Source organism: Labeo rohita, chromosome 22 (genome assembly GCF_022985175.1).
Source record: "Labeo rohita strain BAU-BD-2019 chromosome 22, IGBB_LRoh.1.0, whole genome shotgun sequence".
Taxonomy (NCBI): Eukaryota; Metazoa; Chordata; class Actinopteri; order Cypriniformes; family Cyprinidae; genus Labeo; species Labeo rohita.
In genome coordinates, this window is record NC_066890.1 from 40772852 (window position 1) to 40792582 (window position 19731).

A 19731-nucleotide genomic window follows, 5' to 3' on the forward strand; every position below is an offset into this window, starting at 1 on the left:
CACAACTGGCACATCAGCGACTGATTCATCAACAATAGATGCTGCAACAACATCTGTGAGGGATACAGCCTCAGAAACATTACTCTGAAAGTTTGTCTGAGCAGCATCAATTCCATCCATTTTGTCAGGACAAGCACGTATCAGATGACCAATTTTATTGCAGCCGAAGCACTTCATTATGCTCTCAGATGTAGCATAGATTGTGTAGTTGAAGCCCTCAACTTTAACATTAAAAGACAAATTCAATTCATCAGTGTTGTTTTTCAAGATCATGTAAACTTGTCTCCGAAAAGACACTACATGCTTCAACAGAGGTGATTTACAGCCAAGAGCTATTTTCCTAATAGGTGATACTAGCTTACCGAATGAAGACAACTCTTTAGCAATACAATCATCAGAAACAAAAGGAGGGACATTCGATATCACAATCTTTCTGGACGGACTGCTAAGAGGAAGTACATGTGTAAGTTCATTGTTAATTACGATTCCCTTTAGAAATCACACTCAGACTCACCGCACACTCCTCTCGCTCGCTCAACAAACGCCCGCACATGCGCACAACGAGAGAGAGCGAGAGAGAGAGGGGGAGAGGGGGAGAGGGAGGGGGAGAGGGGGGGGGGGAGGGGGAGAGGGGGAGAGGGGGAGAGGGGGGGGTTCCTCTGTCAAACTTGTAATGTGTCAAATGGTTTGTATAGTTTAACTAAGTTCAGTTTAATTCAAATTAATCTGAAGTGCTACAGTCAAGTGAAACGCTGGTTCCCCATCCCAATATCCATTTCATCATAATTGTGTTTATTGTTTACAGGTGCTGGTCATATAATTAGAATATCTTCAAAAAGTTGATTTATTTCCCTAATTCCATTCAAGAAGTGAAACTTGTATAATGTATACATTCATTCCACACATACTGATATATTCCAAGTGTTTATTTCTTTTAATTTTGATGATAATAACTGACAACTAATGAAAACCCCAAATTCAGTGTCTCAGAAAATTTGAATATTACTTAAGACCAATACAAAGAAAGGATTTTTAGAAGTCTTGGCCAACTGAAAAGTATGAACATGAAAAGTATGAGCATGTACAGCACTTAATACTTAGTTGGGGTTAAGGTCAGGCGAGTTTGCTGGCCAATTAAGAACAAGGATACCATGGTCCTTAAACCAGGTACTGGTAGCTTTGGCACTGTGTGCAGGTCCCAAGACCTGTTGGAAAATGAAATCTGCATCTCCATAAAGTTGGTCAGCAGCAGGAAGCATAAAGTGCTCTAAAACATCCTGGTATACAGCTGCGTTGACCTTGGACCTCAGAAAACACAGTGGACCAACACCAGCAGATGACATGGCACCCCAAACCATCACTGACTGTGGAAACTTTACACTGGACCTCAAGCAACATGGATTCTGTGCCTCTCCTCTCTTCCTCCAGACTCTGGGACCCTGATTTTCAAAGGAAATGTAAACTTTACTTTCATCAGAGAACATAACTTTGGACCACTCAGCAGCAGTCCAGTCTTTAGCCCAGGTGAGACGCTTCCTGACACCGTCTGTTGTTCAAGAGTGGCTTGACACAAGGAATGTGACAGCTGAAACCCATGTCTTGCAGACGTCTGTGTGTAGTGGTTCTTGAAGCACTGACTCCAGCTGCAGTCCACTCTTTGTGAATCTCCCCCACATTTTTGAATGGGTTTTGTTTCACAATTCTCTCCAGGGTGCGGTTATCACTATTGCTTGTACACTTTTTTCTACCACATCTTTTCCTTCCCTTCACCTCCATATTAATGTGCTTGAACACAGAGCTCTGTGAACAGTCAGCCTCTTTCGCAATGACCTTTTGTGTCTTTCCCTCCTTGTGCAAGGTGTCAATGTTCGTCTTTTGGACAACTGTCAAATCAGTAGTCTTCCCCATGATTGTGTAGTCTACAGAACTAGGCTGAGAGACCAATTAAAGGCCTTTGCAGGTGTTTTGAGTTAATTAGCTGATTAGTGTGTGGCACCAGGTGTCTTCAATACTGAACCTTTTCACAATATTCTAATTTTCTGAGATACTGAATTTGGGGTTTTCATTAGTTGTCAGTTATAACCATCAAAATTAAAAGAAATAAACACTCGAAATATATCAGTCTGTGTGGAATGAATGCATGCATTATACAAGTTTCACTTCTTGAATGGAATTAGTGAAATAAATCAAGTTTTTGAAGATATTCTAATTATATGACCAGCACCTGTACCTTTTCAGGTATTTGTTTTCCAACTGTCAGTTTTTGTAATTACTGGTAGCTGTTACTTCATTCTGTCAAGAATGTTGTTAAAATAATTTATTTAGAGTCCCAAAACACCTAGTCATGGTGGAAGCATTGTATATGTGTGAATATCGAGTCCTGTTTGCCAGGCATATTTTTTTATGTTCCAAGTAATAAAATTCCACATTATTGACATTTACTATGCACTAAATGTGCACACTGATGTACATCCAGCCAGTCATTTCATTTTCAGTACAACTAATATGCAAAAAGTCCTCACTGTAATACGAGAGGCACAAAAAAAGCGTCAGCTTGAAATATAATGCATGAGACATGAAAGAAGCATCGCCTTTAAATACCCAGATCGGTCTGTTATACTCTGTTGCTATTGATGATGCAAATAGCTTTATGAGAAAATATCAGACAAAGGAGTGTGTCGACTGACCAATCAGAATCTAATGTTTCAGAGAGTCACATAATAAACTAAGTTATTTGTGATAAAAAGTTCCTGTGAATTAAATATTAGACCACTTTTAAGGTATTTTTAACCTGCAATTGTCTATTTACAGGAAGTTCTAAATTGAACTATAGCACAGCAGATGATAAATGAGAAAAACAAACAAATTAATGTAAGTAGTGTTTCAAATGATTCTCTGAAAATAGACTCAGTCTTACCTCTGTTTCTCTGAGAGACTCATCTCAGACGGAGCATTCTTTACTTTCTCCTCTGACATCCTGCAGCTATACTGGCAATGCAAACATCAGCACTGGCGTCAGTGAAGACAATCAACTGCTCAGTATAACCTGGAGATGATGATATCTTACTGAGATGATTAAACATGATAGTTCAGAGTGATGAAACTGATAAAAAAATTCTGAATGTTGAGTTAGCAACAAACAGGCTTAAAAAAAAAAAAAAAAAAAACAGGCAACAACTATAATAGAACAAATAAATGGTAATTTTGCAATGTATTGTAATTACTATTTCAATAGATTAACAGACACGTCTCATCTCCTCACAACATAAAAATATGTATCTATCGTGGCAGCAAAGATGACAGCATTGTGTTCAAGACTTTTTACATTTACTTTCAGTATTGCGGTTTTCATATAATTTACACACATTTACTCTTTTCATTAACTTGAATTTGAATTGTTTTGTCATAACGGTCTGATTTAAAAATACTTTCGATTTAGCATTCGAAATACCAACATTCTAAAATGAAAGAGAGAAAATGGAGGAGGTACATACAGTAATTTACTATTCTTTTGCAGTGACGCGTTTCAATAACAAAAGTTATGTCCAGCAGCTTCTTAACGCTCCGGAATAAAAACTACTGTAGGCCTCTAATTCGCTTCACATTCCTGCTGTTTCACCAAAAAAAAAAAAAAAATAATAATAAATAAAATAAAATAAAAAAAAAACTGTAATGGAGGAGGTATTATAACTTACGTGCAGTTGTGTGCACTAAGAAGAGAATTTAAAAGTATTTAACACGATTTGGATGTTTCTCCGTCTTCTCCTGTTGCTTGTCACGTGGTACGATTCTAAAACAAATTCCATTCTCTGGTAAGAGATTCTGCATCATCAGCTGCGTGTGTTTCTAAACATTGTCTATGATTAACAGCAACGGCAGCCAATACTGTGTTTGTCTTCATGTCTTCATTTTTTAAAAGTTATCGGTGGTGAGCGCGCGTTGTCAATCATACATTAAAACCTAGTTTAAACCTAGTTTAACGGTGCGCTGTCACTGCAGTGAGAGCCCCCTCAGTGCTGCTCAAAACGTCAAAACTCCTTCGCTTTGGGGTGTGTCTGTCGCGTTTGTTTGGATGTTATCTGCCTTTGAAATCTAAATGAAATACAATAGCCTGTTATGTAAACAAAACAAATAGCTTCCTTCTTGCGTTTATCACATGCCGGTTTCTATACTTTCATTCTCCGTCCAAAATTTAGTTTCTGGGGGGAACGTAAACATGTTGAGAGCAAATCTCAGTTCTGTACAGCTGACAGTGTTGCCAGATTGGATTAGATTTCCAGCCCAAAAGCTCACAAAACCCACCCACTCCAAAAAAAAAAAAAAAAAAAAAAAAAAAAAAAAAAAAAAAAAACGTACAACACTTTAACTGTCAAAATAATATGTCATAGAATGTTACTAACATGTCAGTCAAGGTTGATAAAGACCATTTTAACTCCTTAAAACAAAATAAGAGAATTACCAAATATTATTAAAATAGCCCATGCAAGCAGACACAGTCAAAAAACAGCAACCAAGAAATGAACTGATACCCTCAAAAAAACACATTCATCATTTGCAATGTCAACAGTCAATAAGCCAATTTAAATGGAAAAAACTTAAGACAGAACTAGAGGAAGTATTTCATGAAGTACATATTGTAGAACATAATACAACATTTTGCACAGTCAAAAATAATCAAATCAAAGCTTTCAAGGATATACCAATCTATATATAATACCAGTTTTCTTTGCAGTGTGCCTGTGTGTTTAGTTACATTGTGATGACTGATTGGATGCAGTATATGCACAACTGGGTTTGTTTGTTAATCAGATTTAGATGTTTATACAGTTTAGATGCTTGAAAACTGCCAAACTGACCCCAAACCAACCCCAAACCAGCCCAAATTTTGTAGACATGCCCAAACCAATTTTTACCTGCACAATAAAATTTAAAACTGCCCAACTGGGCAGGAAGCCACACAATCTGGCAACACTGATAGCTGATGCAAAAGCATAACAAGCATTTTCACATCATCCTGTCCAGTTGAGGGCTCCATAGTTTGACACTGTTCCAGCTGCTCTCTTTCCGCTGATTGTGTAAAGCTTGTGGATGTAGGATGGGCAGTAATCTTTTCCGTTTACTTGAAAGACTGTATTGTTTAAAGTTAACAGTAGCCTAATTGTTTTGCTGGTATGTAAAAGTAGGAAGGAAGGTTGTGAATAAAGGAAGGTCTCTCCAACCCCCAAGGACATTATGCTATCCTGTAACATTATAATATAATATACCATATCAGTAAATTTAAAGATAAATATTCAAATAGGCTCTAATGTTAATAACAAAATGCTATAGGCCTAAGCAACTTTCTGAAATAAATATTTCACAATTGGCCACACAACATTCTTTAATACTAACCTAAAGAAATAGGTCGATATTTATTTTTACTTTTCCTTTATAAAAGCAGCTTTTCTAACCTTTTTAAAATTATGTCGCCTTTCATTTAATTTTTACATTTAATAAATACAATTAGAAAAGACTCTTAAGGCTGTCACTGATCAAATGAAATCAGACAAAATCCATCTTTACACTGCAGATGGCACTGGAATAATTTAAACACATGATTAATAGATAGTAGTATTAATAGATAGTAGTCAAGTCACATTTATTTATACAGTGCTTTTTAACATAACAGTCTGTGTCAGAGCAACTTTACAGTAATAAATAGGACAATAGTGTAAAACACTATAAAGTTCCATGTTGCAGAAAAGTCAGTACACCCAAAGTAATACAACATTTTGGAGAAAAAAAATATATATATATATATATATATATAGAAACTAAAACTGCCTGTAGGTGGCAACAAGTCACTGTCTTAATGACTTAAATTAGTTATTGATTCATTCATTTACCTGATTTATTCAAAATAGCTACTTTATTCAGTAACAAAGCAAGTGACTATGGTCCTGTTCCAAGTAACACTTCATGATCACTTGCAATCTTGCAGACTTACAATGGCCACCGTGTGTGTGTGTGTCTGTTAAGTCCATGGTTCCATAGGATGTCCCATTTGTCATTTTAGCTTTCAGAGAGTGCTGCTATGCGTGCTCAATGTACATATCTGCTGAACCTACACTGAGCTCCGACTTTGACAAAAAACGCCATGAAAGTGTGGACTTGAATTAAGAGCACAAGGGTTTACAGGTGTAATTTGAGGGCAGGGCATTTATCTTTATGAATAGTTAATTGAATCATTGGCTTAATTTATTAAAAAAAAATCTGAATGTTGATTGAAGACAAATTCTGCTGTGACTCTGGATCTATTTTGGAGCAAAAACACTTAATAATGACGATAATGTGTCTAAACTGCAGACTACATCACTTAATATAAGCTTAAACTTAAACGATTTTCATTTATGAACTATTTATTTATTTATTTATTTATTATATACCATTGGAAAAAGTTTAAAATAGTGATAGTCTTAAAAGGTGGACAAGTAGGCATCCGTCAGTAGACAGACATGGTATTTAAAAACCAGGCTGACTGACCTAAAACCAGACACATGACCATACTATTTAACATTTTTTTCTTAAACCATCGGCAAATATTGCTGTAGCCTATTCAACCTCATCATGGTCAGCTGCTTACATCTACAAAAAGTGCAGCACTGGAATTATTTTACTTCTTGGGCACGACTTCTGTGAACAGTATACCCATCTTCTTTGATTTCATTGGCCATTTCAAACATTTTGACACTGACAAATGCTGACCGCTGCACTGCACATTTTGAACCATATGTGTCGTGTAGGCTTTCACCTGCGCCGACATAATTATGAAAGTATAAATTCTATTGCTCCTTCCAAATAAGACACAGCAAGTGAAATTTAATTCAGTACTGTCCAAAAACCTCCACATTTTTTGTTCACTTTACAAACTTCTTATTCTCACTGATAATGCTCACTGCAGAAGAAGTGTTTATTGATTACCCATAATTCCTTGCTCCTTTTCTTTTTATTGTATTTGGTCAAAACATGAAAAAATGAAAAAAAAAAAAAAAAAATGCTTTCAAATGAGAGAGGCTTATGTGATTCATGCTACCTAATACTTCATTTTGAGACTTCCCTAACAGACATTCTACTGACTACAAGTAATGTTGCAACTGTGTGTTAACTTGTTCCTCTACAACTAAACAGTCTGCTGATACTCTAATAATACTCTGTTATTTGACATATAGGCCTAGCTGCAAAGCTACTTATAGTTAACAGAATTTAGAATCTGCACCATAAAAAAAAAAAAATAAATAAATAAAAAAACTGTAACCAATGAATAAAATCCCAGATAAGCATTTAAATCATTTACTATAAGCAAAGCTCAAAAATTTAAAACAAAGCAAACAGAGCAAACTTACAATGTTACCTTTGCTAATGAAGACTGATGAGCTAATCACCAACACTCAGTCCTTCATCATCACCTGTTTACAGAAAATGTAGGTATTATAGCTGAGCACAATTAACATAATTTAGCAAAAATAAAATAAAACAAAACAAAACACTAATCAAACCACAACTTGACAACAAAATCATTAAATATTTACCGGAGCTCCAAAATCTGTTAAATCAAAAGACTAATTATGTACAGATCTTCATAATTCTCTATGCTATGACCAAACACAACAGAGAGAACTAAGGCAGTATGCAGTTCACTGGCCAAAAGGGCGTATGCAATACTGGAGAAAAAACTCAGGGACAGCAGGGCGAGGGGCGACACACTAGGCTGTGTAGACCAGTCCAGAGAGCGATGTCCGGAGGGGAGTGAGCAGCAGTGGCAGGCAACTGGATGGCTGGACAAAATATGGGTAAATAGCGTGACAAGACACGACTGTGACTAAACATGAGTTGACAAGACTTGATCCAGAGCTGAGACTTAGACACACAGACGGAACAGTAGCAGAGAACAATAATCTGAACAAAAAGCCTAGGAACAAGCAGAAAGAAATAGCCTGGGAAATCAGCGCAAAAAGGAAACAGGTGCCGTCCCAATCAGTACAAGCACTGATTGCGACCACGAACAGCTGTGTTTAGGATTGAGGGCAAGACAAAGAAAAGAACAGATAACTAGAATCAAACCCGGCTTGTGACTGTACCCCTCCCCCGATGAGTGCCCCCATGGCGCTCCCATGGCAGAAGGCTGGCAAGATGCGAAAGAAGTCCTCGATGAGCGAGTGGTCCAGAATGTCCCGGGCTGGGATCCAGCATCTCTCCTCCGGGCCGTACCCCTCCAAATCGACCAGGTACTGAAAACCCCTTCCCCGAGGGCGGACGGCCAGCAATTTCTTGACCTTAAAAACAGGAGAACCCTTGACAAGGACATGGGGGGAGGGTGGGGAAGGACGGTAGGGCGGGCAGATAACGGGTTTGATACATGAGACATGGAAACCGGGTGCACCCATTGTAAAAAGCAAGGTAGTCTAATACGCACTGCCACTGGACTAAGAACCTTGACGATCGAAAAGGGACCAACAAATTTAGGCGCTAGTTTGCGAGACTGAGATTGAAGGGGAAGATTACGTGTGGAAAGCCACACTCTCTGGCCACAAATGTAACGAGGGGCTTTAGAGTGGCGACGTTTAGCGGCTCGACATGTGCGTTCACTGGACTTAGACAATGCAGAGCGCACGGTCCTCCAGACACGTTAGCAGCGTTTAATAAGGGCTTGGATGGAGGGAACAGAAACCTCCGCCTCTCGGGAGGGGAATGGGGTGGCTGGTAACCTAGACAACCCTGAAATTGAGATAAACAGGTAGAAGATGACGGAAGCGAGTTATAAGGATATTCCGCCCAACCCACGTACAGAGTAAATGCCCGAGGATCTGATTGACGTGTTCGGCTTGCCCATTGGTCTGAGGGTGAAACCCTGATGACAGACTGGCGGTTGACAGAATTCCCTCCAAAATTGAGAGAGAAATTGAGGGCCCCTGTCGGAGACTGTGTCAGAGGGTAGTCCGTGAATCTTTGAGAGCTGTGCGAGAATCTGGGACAGGCCAATCAGAAACAGCATGCACCTTAGCTGGACCCATAATGATGCCATCGGCAGACATGACTGAACCTAAAAATGTTACAGAACTAGTGTGAAAAATGCACTTCTCTGCCTTAACAAAAAGTCAGTTTTCCAACATGCGTTGGAGCACACAACATACATATTGACCGTGTTCTTGGGGGAAGGATGGAAAAAAAAAAGTTTGTCGTCCAAGTAGACAAAAACTAAAATATTCAGCATGTCCCTCAAGACGTCATTCACAAGTGCTTGAAAGACAGCTGGGGCGTTGACAAGCCCAAACGGAAGAACCTGGTACTCGAAGTGGCCTAGGGGAGTGTTAAAAGCGGTCTTCCACTCGTCCCCTTCCTTGATGCGCACTAAATGATAAGCATTACAAAGGTCGACTTTAGTGAAGATTCTAGCTCCCTGCAGAATCTTGAAGGTCGATGACATAAGTGGTAAAGGGTACCGATTCTTGATAGTTATCTTGTTAAGGCCACGATAATCTATACAGGGATGCAGGGAACCATCCTTCTTCTTAATGAAAAAAAAACCCACACCGGCGGGAGAGGTGGATGGAACAATAGTACCGGCGGTTAACGAATTGGCAAGGTATTTCTGATGGCTGACAAAAATACGGGTAAATAGCGTGACAAGACACAACTGTGACTAAACATGAGTTGACAAGACTTGATCCAGAGCTGAGACTTAGACACACAGACGGAACAGTAGCAGAGAACAATAATCTGGCGAAAAGCCTAGGAACAAGCAGAGAGAAATAGGCTGGGAAATCACTGCAAAGAGGAAACAGGTGCCGTTCCAATCAGCGCAAGCGCTAATTGTAACCGCGAACAGCTGAGTCTAGGATAGAGGGCAAGACAAAGAACAGATAACTAGAATCAAACCCGGCTCGTGACATTATCAATACATATAAGAGGTTTGTAGACTCAACAGTTTTACAACAGTAAACTCAAAGTTACCACTTGGGAAGAGAAAAAAAACAAACAAACAAACAAACAAACAAACAAAAAAACAATCCAGAGCAAATAATTTCAGCAGTATCTTTGGATTTAAAACATATTATCTTTTTGCAACATATATGTAACATTATTAATGTTTAAAAAGTAGAGAAGCAAGTTTATTCTTTTTAGAGGCCATATGATGATTGTTTCAGTTCTGATGACTGTTTGCCCCAAAACCCCATCTTAAACATCACTGCTGATACAGAAGACTTCAGTTTGAGATCCTTGCCACTTTAAGTGATTTTACGTTCATTCAAGTCAAATTATTTAACATATGTACTTCAGTTCAAGATATGTTATGCATGCACAGTGAAATCCTATTTTAAATTATTATGTTATTATTTGTATATTTACAATATGCCATAATGCCAATACATAATACCAAACAGCGGCAAAAGACAAAACTAAAATTACATGAAAAAACAAAATAATAATAAATTGTGAAACCAAAAGCAACAACTTCAAATGAGTACATAAACTCCAACTGGTAAATATTAAAGCTTGCTTAGTCTGCACTGGTGTAAGAGAAGACAGTCCATCCATATCCGTTGTCTTTGAGATTAACATAAGCCACAGTTCGGTGTAACAAAGGCATATGCAGCTCTAGCTATTAAAGGCTCTTGCCAAAAGGTTTAGCTTACTCTCAAAGCACGCAGAGCCAACATGATCTATGCAATTCTTGGGATATTTTCTGTGCAAAATCTGAAGGTACCATGAGATTTTGGCACTATCAGACAGGGTAAATTCCATGAACTGGAACTAGGAGTTGTAAGATGGCAGATCTTGCCTTTGCTTCCCATGGTTTTGCAAAGGTGATTTGTGGTAAATATAACCATAATTGTTTTAAGTGCCACATTTGTTTATTTAAACATAAGTTATCTAATATTATATATATACACACACACAGGTGTACATATATATGTATATATATATATATATATATATATATATATATATATATATAAAGTAAAAGTATTTGATGGACATATGTGTCAGGAGCATTCAAGTAAAAGTATTTGATGGACATATAATATGTGTCAGGAGCATTCACTCACTATCATTATCTCATTTTTGACCGAGATGGCTTTTAGCTGGTTTTGCATCTGAACTCTTCATACACACACACACACACACACACACACACACACACACACATGTTTGTTTTTGTGAATTGTGGGGACTTTCCATAGACTTCTATAGATTTTATACTTACCAAACGATATTGTCTATCCCCTAACCCAACCCTAACCCTAAACCTAGCCCTCACAGGAAACATGTTTGCATCATTACACTCTCAGATAAACACCATTTACTATTTTTAATAATTTCTTAACATAATAATTTCACATTCCTGCTGTTTCACCAAAAAAAAAAAAAAAAAAAAAAAAAAGATAATCGAGGAGGTATTAAAACTTACGTGCAGTCTTGTGCACTAAGAAGAGAATTTATAAGTATTTGAAAAGATTTGGATGTTTCCCCGTCTTCGCCTGTTGCTTGTCACGTGGTATGTTTCTAAAACAAATTCCATTCTCTGGTAAAAGATTCTGCGTCATCAGCTGATTGCTGTTTCTAGACATTGAGTATGATTAACTGCAATGGCAGCCAATCTTGTGTCTTATCGGTGCTGAGCGCGCGTTGCCAATCATACATAAATGCCTAGTTTGAGCCCAACGGTGCGTGTTCAGTGCAGCGAGAGCCCCCTCAGTGCTGCTCAAAATGTCAAAACTTCTCCGCTTTGGGTTGTGTCTGTCGCGTTTGTATGAATGTAATCTGCCTTTGAAATCTAAATGAAACATAGCCTGTTATGCAAACAAAACGAATAGCTTTCTTCTGGTGTGGGTCTCAAGAGGTTCACATTTTGAGAGCGAATGCCAGTTCTTCACAGCTGACAGTGTTGCCAGATTGGATGGACTACCTCCAGCCCAAAACCTCACAAAAACCCACCCACTCTAACAAAAAAACGTCCAAAACTTAAACTGTCAAGATAATGTCATAGAATGTTACTACCATGTCAATCAAGGTTGATAAAGACCATTTTAACTCCCTAAAACAAAATAAGAGAGAAATAAACCAAGAAATAAACCAAGAAATAAACCAAGAAATAAACCGATACCCTCGAAAAAAACACATGCATCATTTTCAATGTCAACAGTCAATAAGCCAGTTTAAATGAAAAGAACTTAAGACAGAGCCAGAAGTAGTATTTTGTGAAGTACATACTGTAGAACATAATACAAAATTATGCAGTCAAAAATAATCAAATCAAAGCTTTCAAGGATATACCAATCAATATATAATACCAGTTGTCTTTGCAGTGTGCCTGTGTGTGATGACTGATATGATATATGCACAATTTGGTTTGTTTGTTAACCAGATAGCCTATACAATATAGATACTTGAAAACCGTCAAACTGACACCAAACCAGACACCAAAATATTGTCCACCTGCTCAAATCAATTTTTAGCCGCACAATGAAATTCAAAACTGACCAACTGGGCAGGAATCCGCCCAATCTGGCAACACTGATAGCTGATGCAAAAGCACTGACAAGTATTTTCCCATCATACTGTCCAGTTGAGGGCTTCGTAGCTTGAGTTTGTTCCAGCTGCTCTTTTCCCGCTGATTGTATAAAGCTTGTGAATGTAGGATGGGCAGTGTACTTGAAAGACCTTGTTGTTTAAAGTTAACAGTAGCCTAACTGTTCTGCTGGTATGTGATCGGTCAAGGACAAAAAAAATTGGAAGGAATATTGTGAATAAAGGAAAGCCTCTTCAACCCCCAAGGACACTATGTTATCCTGTAACATTATAATATAATATACCTTATCAGCAGTGTATGAATTGTGTCAAAGCTCTTGGGGTGTCCCCCTAACCAGATACAGATTAACCAGATTATATTTAATCAGTAAAGTCTCTTAATAAGTGTCACTTAATAATAAGACATTTTAGGCTGTTATCACACAAATAAAATCATTATCAACAAAATTCATCTTTTCAGTGTAGAGGAAACACAAACACTGCATCTGATTTGGCATTTACATGTATTTACCCACTGTTTAATGCAGAACATGAATGCATTTAACCTGCAGTTACAAATTCATGAAACATGTTTTAATATTTCAATCCCAAAACGTTAAACGCTGATATTTAAAATATATATATATTTTTTTTTTAAATGAAAAGGTACTTTAAATGTGAAATTACAACCGCCAGTAGGTGTCAGTAAGTCACAGTTAATAAGCGAGTCATTGCGATTGAACCGAATCCGAATTATTTAGAGACGCAAAACAGTGCAGTGGCTGTGTTTGGGATTATTACTTATTTATTTTTGGTGAAATAGAGCAAAAATAGGCAATATGGTGTCTAAAACGTAAGTCTCTTAATATTCACTGTTGTATAAAATCAATATCATATTTGTGATTTTTGCGCAAAAAAAAAAAAAAAAAAAATGCACTCTTCATGTGATATTGATTACCTGTATGAAATTATATAATTTTTTTGCCCCCATATCCTGAATTTTGGGAAAATGCTTTTTATTAGACTGAATCACGCAGTGAAAGAACACACTCTAAATGAGCACAGTCAGTCTAGCGAGTGTTTAAGCACTCATAAATCATAACCCTAACCCTAACCTTATAATCAATGAAGCTGTGCACACACTGTATGATAAATAAATCTGTTACTTTCATAGTTCGTACATCTGCACAATCTGAACAAAACTCCAGGTTTCAGCAATAACTGTTCTGAACGCCTCTGATACAGCAATCAAATCTTTTCATTTCATTTTCACTAGTTTTGTGTTTGAAGTATTATATTTTTATTGAAAAACCAGGGGACCCCCTGGAAGTATATTTTTTGGGAGGTCCCTTAATGCTTATGGGAGGTTTGTCTTTGAGTCAAAGACAAATAAGTATGACTAAACAGAAATCCTTTAAAAATCTAGTTTTAAACAAATGTTCATTCAGGACATGGAAGAGCTTTTGACTCACTGGCACACAGGTTCAAATCCAACTTATATCTACTTTCCTAGAAATCACAGACAGAGAGCACAAACAATAAAGTTATATAAATGAATCATCTTTGTATTATGTCAATCATTGTTTTTCTCAACAAAACGTCCCTGTTCATAAAAAGGTAAATATATCTACTGACCTTGACAGTTGTAATGGTTTGCAGGGATCCTCTCCATGATGTCATATTCTATATATATATATATATATTATTATTTTTTTTTTTAAACCATCAAATGACAGAATGGAATCCTTAATATTAGTAACAGCACTGGCTCTGATTTGGATGGCAACATTGAAACATCAGTGATTATATTAGATTTTCATTTTTATAGGACAAATACATCTTTTTTTTTTTTTTTTTTTTTTTTTTACTTTTCACTTAAACAATTGATTTTCAGTTTTTTGGCTGATACTCTTAGTTAATTACAAATCTCATATTCAGTTATTTAATGAACATATACAGACGTCACATCACACATTAATTATCTTCATAGCTACAGTGCTATAGTGAGACTCCTTCATCTGATAATGATGGGTCAAGACATCCAAGATTTGAACCAGGATGTAAACCGGCCACCAGTGGGGTTTGGAGTCTGTTCATGGTCTAGACTGTAAGAAAAAAAAAGAAGATCAAATAATCAGTTTTTTTCATAATTAGTTACTATATTTCAATTCAAAAAGTAAAATTAAGTGTAACAAATTAATCTATTATGAAATTCCTGTCTTTATTAGTTCTAAAACAATATTAATGTTTTTAATATGATCAGTTTAAAATATCAATAATGTTCAGATAATTATGTGACTGCAGAAGAGCCTGTGACACCTGTTGAGTCACTGTAAAGAAGAAACTCATGCTGATTAATTTACTGTTTATGTGACTGACAACAAAGAGCAATTACAAATGTTATTTTAGATTAAAACTTTCACTAGCCATTTGTACTCTAGTTTAAACATGTTAATATTAGTCTTAGTGAATAACAGTAAAGTTAGGTCTCTTGTCAAAGTAAACTCAGGACCATGACTAAATGTACATGCAGAACTTTTTAATACCATAGAAAGACATTTACTCACCTCAGTTTACAGTTTGAGTCTCGTAGCACATCACTGAGCTGCTTTGAGTTTCCTATGTTATTGTTTCTCAAATTAAGCCCTTTTAGAAAATGCAGTGCTTTTGTGTTTGTCAAAGACTGAGTTAAAGAAGAAACATCTGTAATGCCACAGTCATATAGACTAACAGACAAACAGACAAACAGCAATAAATCATTTTTACAAACAATTCACTATGATTTACACAAATACTGTATGTTCTCAGACTCATAATGAGATATTGAATATGAAGTGTTTTTGTTTAAACTGTTGAAGTGATCATTTTGATTCTTGTGTGTGAATGTTACTGACCTCAATCTCTCCAGTTTACAGTGTGAATCCTTCAGTACGTCACATAAGTGATTCACTCCTGTGTTTTTTATTTGATTCCTACTGAGTTTCAGCTCTCTCAGGTGTGATGGGTTTGATTTCAGAGCTGAAGTCAGGATGAGACACTGTTCCTCTGTAATACTGCATCTACTCAGACTGAAGACAGAAAGAGAAAGAACAATAACTCAGAACCATGCAAAATTCCTGTTTGAGTAAATACATCATAAGTAAATGTCATATACAATCCAAAAAATAATTAATTACATATTTCATTTAACTGAAGAATGTTTTTACTTTTTAATTTAGTCCATTCAAAATAAAACTCCCTAAATGTCCAGCATAACTGAGCATTAAATACTATAAATGATGTGACTTGACCCTGTTGTCTTAAAATAAACTGAACAGTAAACTTTAAATCAAACTATAACACTAACTGCAGTTTCTCCAGCTTGCATTGTGGGTTCATCAGTAGATCACTGAGGTTTTTCACTCCAGAGTCTCCTAGTTCATTCCAGCTCAGGTCCAGTTCTATCAGGTGTGATGGGTTTGATTTCAGAGCTGAAGTCAGGATGAGACACTGTTTCTCTGTAATACTGCATTCACACAGACTGAAGACAGAAAAGGAAAAGACAATGATTCAGATCCATGTTAAGTTCATGTGTGAGTTAAATGAATCATGAATAAACATGATACAGTGCAATATTTTAATACATTGCCAAAAAGCTGGAAACTTAATTATATGACCACAAACCAAAACAGAAATGAAACTAGGTTTTGATGATACTAGTTACAAGTCTGGAGCACCTTCTTAAATATGAGAATTCTGTTAATGAATCAAAAATTACTTTAAGACATTTTAAGATTGAAATTTAAAATCAACATTCTTGTTTTCGTATTGTTTTGCCCCTATTGTGATGCATGTCTGAGTGAAACTGCTATTTGAATGAAAAAAATAAAAAATAAAAAAACTGTAGGGCAGGAATTCAATTTTGATGAAAAGCTGGATAATTGCCATTTGTTATTGCTGTGATATCAGGGGATTGACAGGATTTCCCACCCCACGTCATCAGGGAAGATATGTTGTTGTGTGAGAGAGAGAAGTTATTTTGATTAAACATGACGAGGGCACATATAAAAAAAAAAATAATAATAATAATAAATAAATAAATAAATAAATAATAATAATAATAATAATACAAATAATGATGTGCATGATGTGCATATATATATATATATATATATATATATAATTAGCAATTATATATTCCATAAAAAAAACTTAGAATTGACAGTTATGACTTCATGGTGACTTAATAAACTAACTTTAATCCTACTGCAACTGCTGTACAGTATAATGATACTAACTCTAGTATTTCCAGTTTGCATTGTGGGTTCATCAGTAGATCACTGAGGTTTTTCACTCCAGAGTCTCCTAGTTTATTCCCACTCAGGTCCAACACCCTCAGGTGTGATGGGTTTGATTTCAGAGCTGAAGTCACAGCAGAACAACTTTCATCTGTCATTTCACAGTATCTTAACCTACAATGGGAGAAAGCGAGAACATAAAAGAAGACAGAAGAAAAACATTTTTGTCTTAAAATAAATAAATAAATAAATGTTCATTTAATCACATAATTGGTCTGTGTACAATTTGATAACACTTCATTCTTCTGTTTAGGTGTTGGTCCTGCAACTGAACCTTTTACAGATAAATATGACTTTTTAAAAATAAAAAATTAATGCACTTTGCAATCGCAGCCACAGACAAACTCACAATTTTGATTTAACTGTCCCAAGGTGCAGCCTGGTCTCATTGTTTATACTTATTTATTTATTTGTAACATTTGGAGGCACAAAATGTACATTTTTGTATGTTTTTATTGATGCTAAAATGTACAATCTAGACGTATTTCAACGTTTAAAATGTCATTTTAGTTAAAAAATGTAAAATATTTACACATCTTTTATTTCATTCGTATCAGTGCGTTTTTGTCATTTTATTAAATGTCAATTTTTTAGATTTTTAGCCCTCTTAACCTACCCCAAACCTAAACCTACCCATTTTATGGCACATATGCATTTTTATCATTTTATTAATAAGCGATTTAGATTTTTATCCCCCTTAACCTACCCCCAAACCTAAACCTACCCGTTTTATAGCGAATATAAAAACATATAAGGGAAATTAACATTTTAGTAACAATACAGCATTAAAATATTTTTATAGTCACTAATCCCTACCTCTAAACCTAATGTTAATCATAACTCTCTCTGTACAAAAACATGGCAGACATTCATTTATTTATCGCAAAAACGTACAGCAGTACCAAAAGTAATCCAAATGATGATACGTTTCAGTCGCATTCCTCTCCGGAATACAGTAGGTTTGTTTGAGGTGCAGAGCAAAAATGAAATAGTTAATCTGTGAAAATATCATCCAAATTATTATCCTGATCCACTCCATGAAGAAGGCACCTGTGCATCTTTCAAACACTTCCCACCAGAAACACTGCATGTCGCAATCTGTGACGAATGCAGGCGAGAGCCAATGAGCGTTCAATTTTCCTGCCGTTTCTTGATGCGGCAGTATTTGAATTTGTAAAATGCACTTCAGCGCAGGTTTATTTGCTGTTGCTACTGGACTCACTGCTCGGATGGAGATGAAGATTGCTGGATAAAGTCTTGATTTTAGTATTGTACGTTTTACTGTCTGTAAAAACGTAAGTAAATGTACGTTTTGTGGAACCACATTTTACGTAAAATACATACAGCGTGAATCTGTGCTGCAAAGCTGACAGAACAGAGCGGAGCAGATGCATTAACATTGTAGTGACACACACATCAGTATCGATTTAAGTGCAAATACACAACAGTCCTAAATTTTATTTTAGACAATACAGTAAATTTTGGACAAGGGAGGAAGTTAGAATTGTATGGAATTCATTAATTCAGTAGCTTTTTTGAAAGTGCTGTTTGTGGGGTTTAACACCTTTTACACAACACAAAATACTATGGTGAAGAATTTTACACAAATAAATATAAAGTGTTTTGGTTTAAACTGCTGAAGTGATTTTGAGCATTTTGATTCTTGTATGTGAATGTTACTGACCTCAATTTCTCCAGTTTACAGTGTAAATCCTTTAGTACGTCACATAAGTGATTCACTCCTGTGTTTTTTATTTCATTCCCACTGAGGTCCAGATCTATTAGGTGTGATGGGTTTGATTTCAGAGCTGAAGTCAGGATGAGACACTGTTTCTCTGTGATACCACATTCATACAGACTGAAGACAGACATTGAAAGAAAACAGGACAGTATTTTGGGTAATAATTTTGCCATTATTGCATATATGGTAGGGTGTGATTTTTCAATGTAAACAGTCAATTTTATTTACATTACACTGTTTACACATTTATGAGCAAGTAACTCAACCCCTGGCCCTAAACCAAACCATTTGTCAATATAAACCACAGGATATAACAGGGAAATACATCTACAGTCACAATTTATTCAAAAAGTATTAACATTACAAGTCTTCCAACAGAAAATGACTGATTTGTGTGAGGAAAAAAAAACACAATCACCATCTCCGTTCAGCTGAGATCATAAAAAGGATTTAAAGGATAACTCCACTTCCAGAACAACATTTTACAGATAATTTACTCACCCCCTTGTCATCCAAGATGTTCATGTCTTTCTGTCTTCAGTCGTAAAGAAATTATGGTTTTTGAGGAAAGCATTTCAGCATTTTCTCCATATAATGGACTTCATTGGTGCCCCAACTTTGAACTTCCAAAATGCAGTTTAAATGCAGCTTCAAAGGGCTCTAAACGATCCCAGCCAAAGAAGAAGGGTCTTATCTAGCTAAATGATCTGTCATTTTTTTTTTTCGAAAAATAAAAACAATGCTACAAATTAGTAATGGGTCGTTCTTGAAAGATTCTTTCATTTTGATCAAATCTTTAATGTGACTCGGGAAGAACCAGTCATCTGGGGGAGTGATTCGCATGCGCAACATTCTATTAGGTTCTGTACTGGAATTAGTTCACCTGTTTGGAGTCTTTGAGTTTTTCGAGTTGTTCATTCATCTTATGGGGCTGTCACGTGATGAATGAACGACTCAAACCTGAAAACTTGTCAGATAAGAGATGAGGTGAGCTGATTATAGACTAAAGTATAGACTAAAGACCCAGGTAAACAATGAATTAATATTTTCTGTTTCTTATAGCGTGTACATTTTGGAAGTTCAAAATTGGGGCACCAATTAAGT

The 19731-nt window shown here is 36.1% G+C and overlaps 1 protein-coding gene across 1 annotated transcript in view; it reads right to left on the minus strand.

The window, feature by feature from the left end:
- Positions 1–19731, minus strand: part of LOC127153655 (uncharacterized) — a 547126-nt gene that overhangs the window by 129916 nt on the left and 397479 nt on the right. The window contains exons 47-50 of the mRNA XM_051094869.1: positions 18571–18744; positions 16827–17000; positions 15896–16069; positions 15444–15617 (exon numbers count right to left, since the gene is read on the minus strand). Of these exons, the coding sequence (XP_050950826.1) occupies positions 15444–15617; positions 15896–16069; positions 16827–17000; positions 18571–18744 (696 nt within the window). The remainder of the gene's footprint in view (positions 1–15443; positions 15618–15895; positions 16070–16826; positions 17001–18570; positions 18745–19731) is intronic.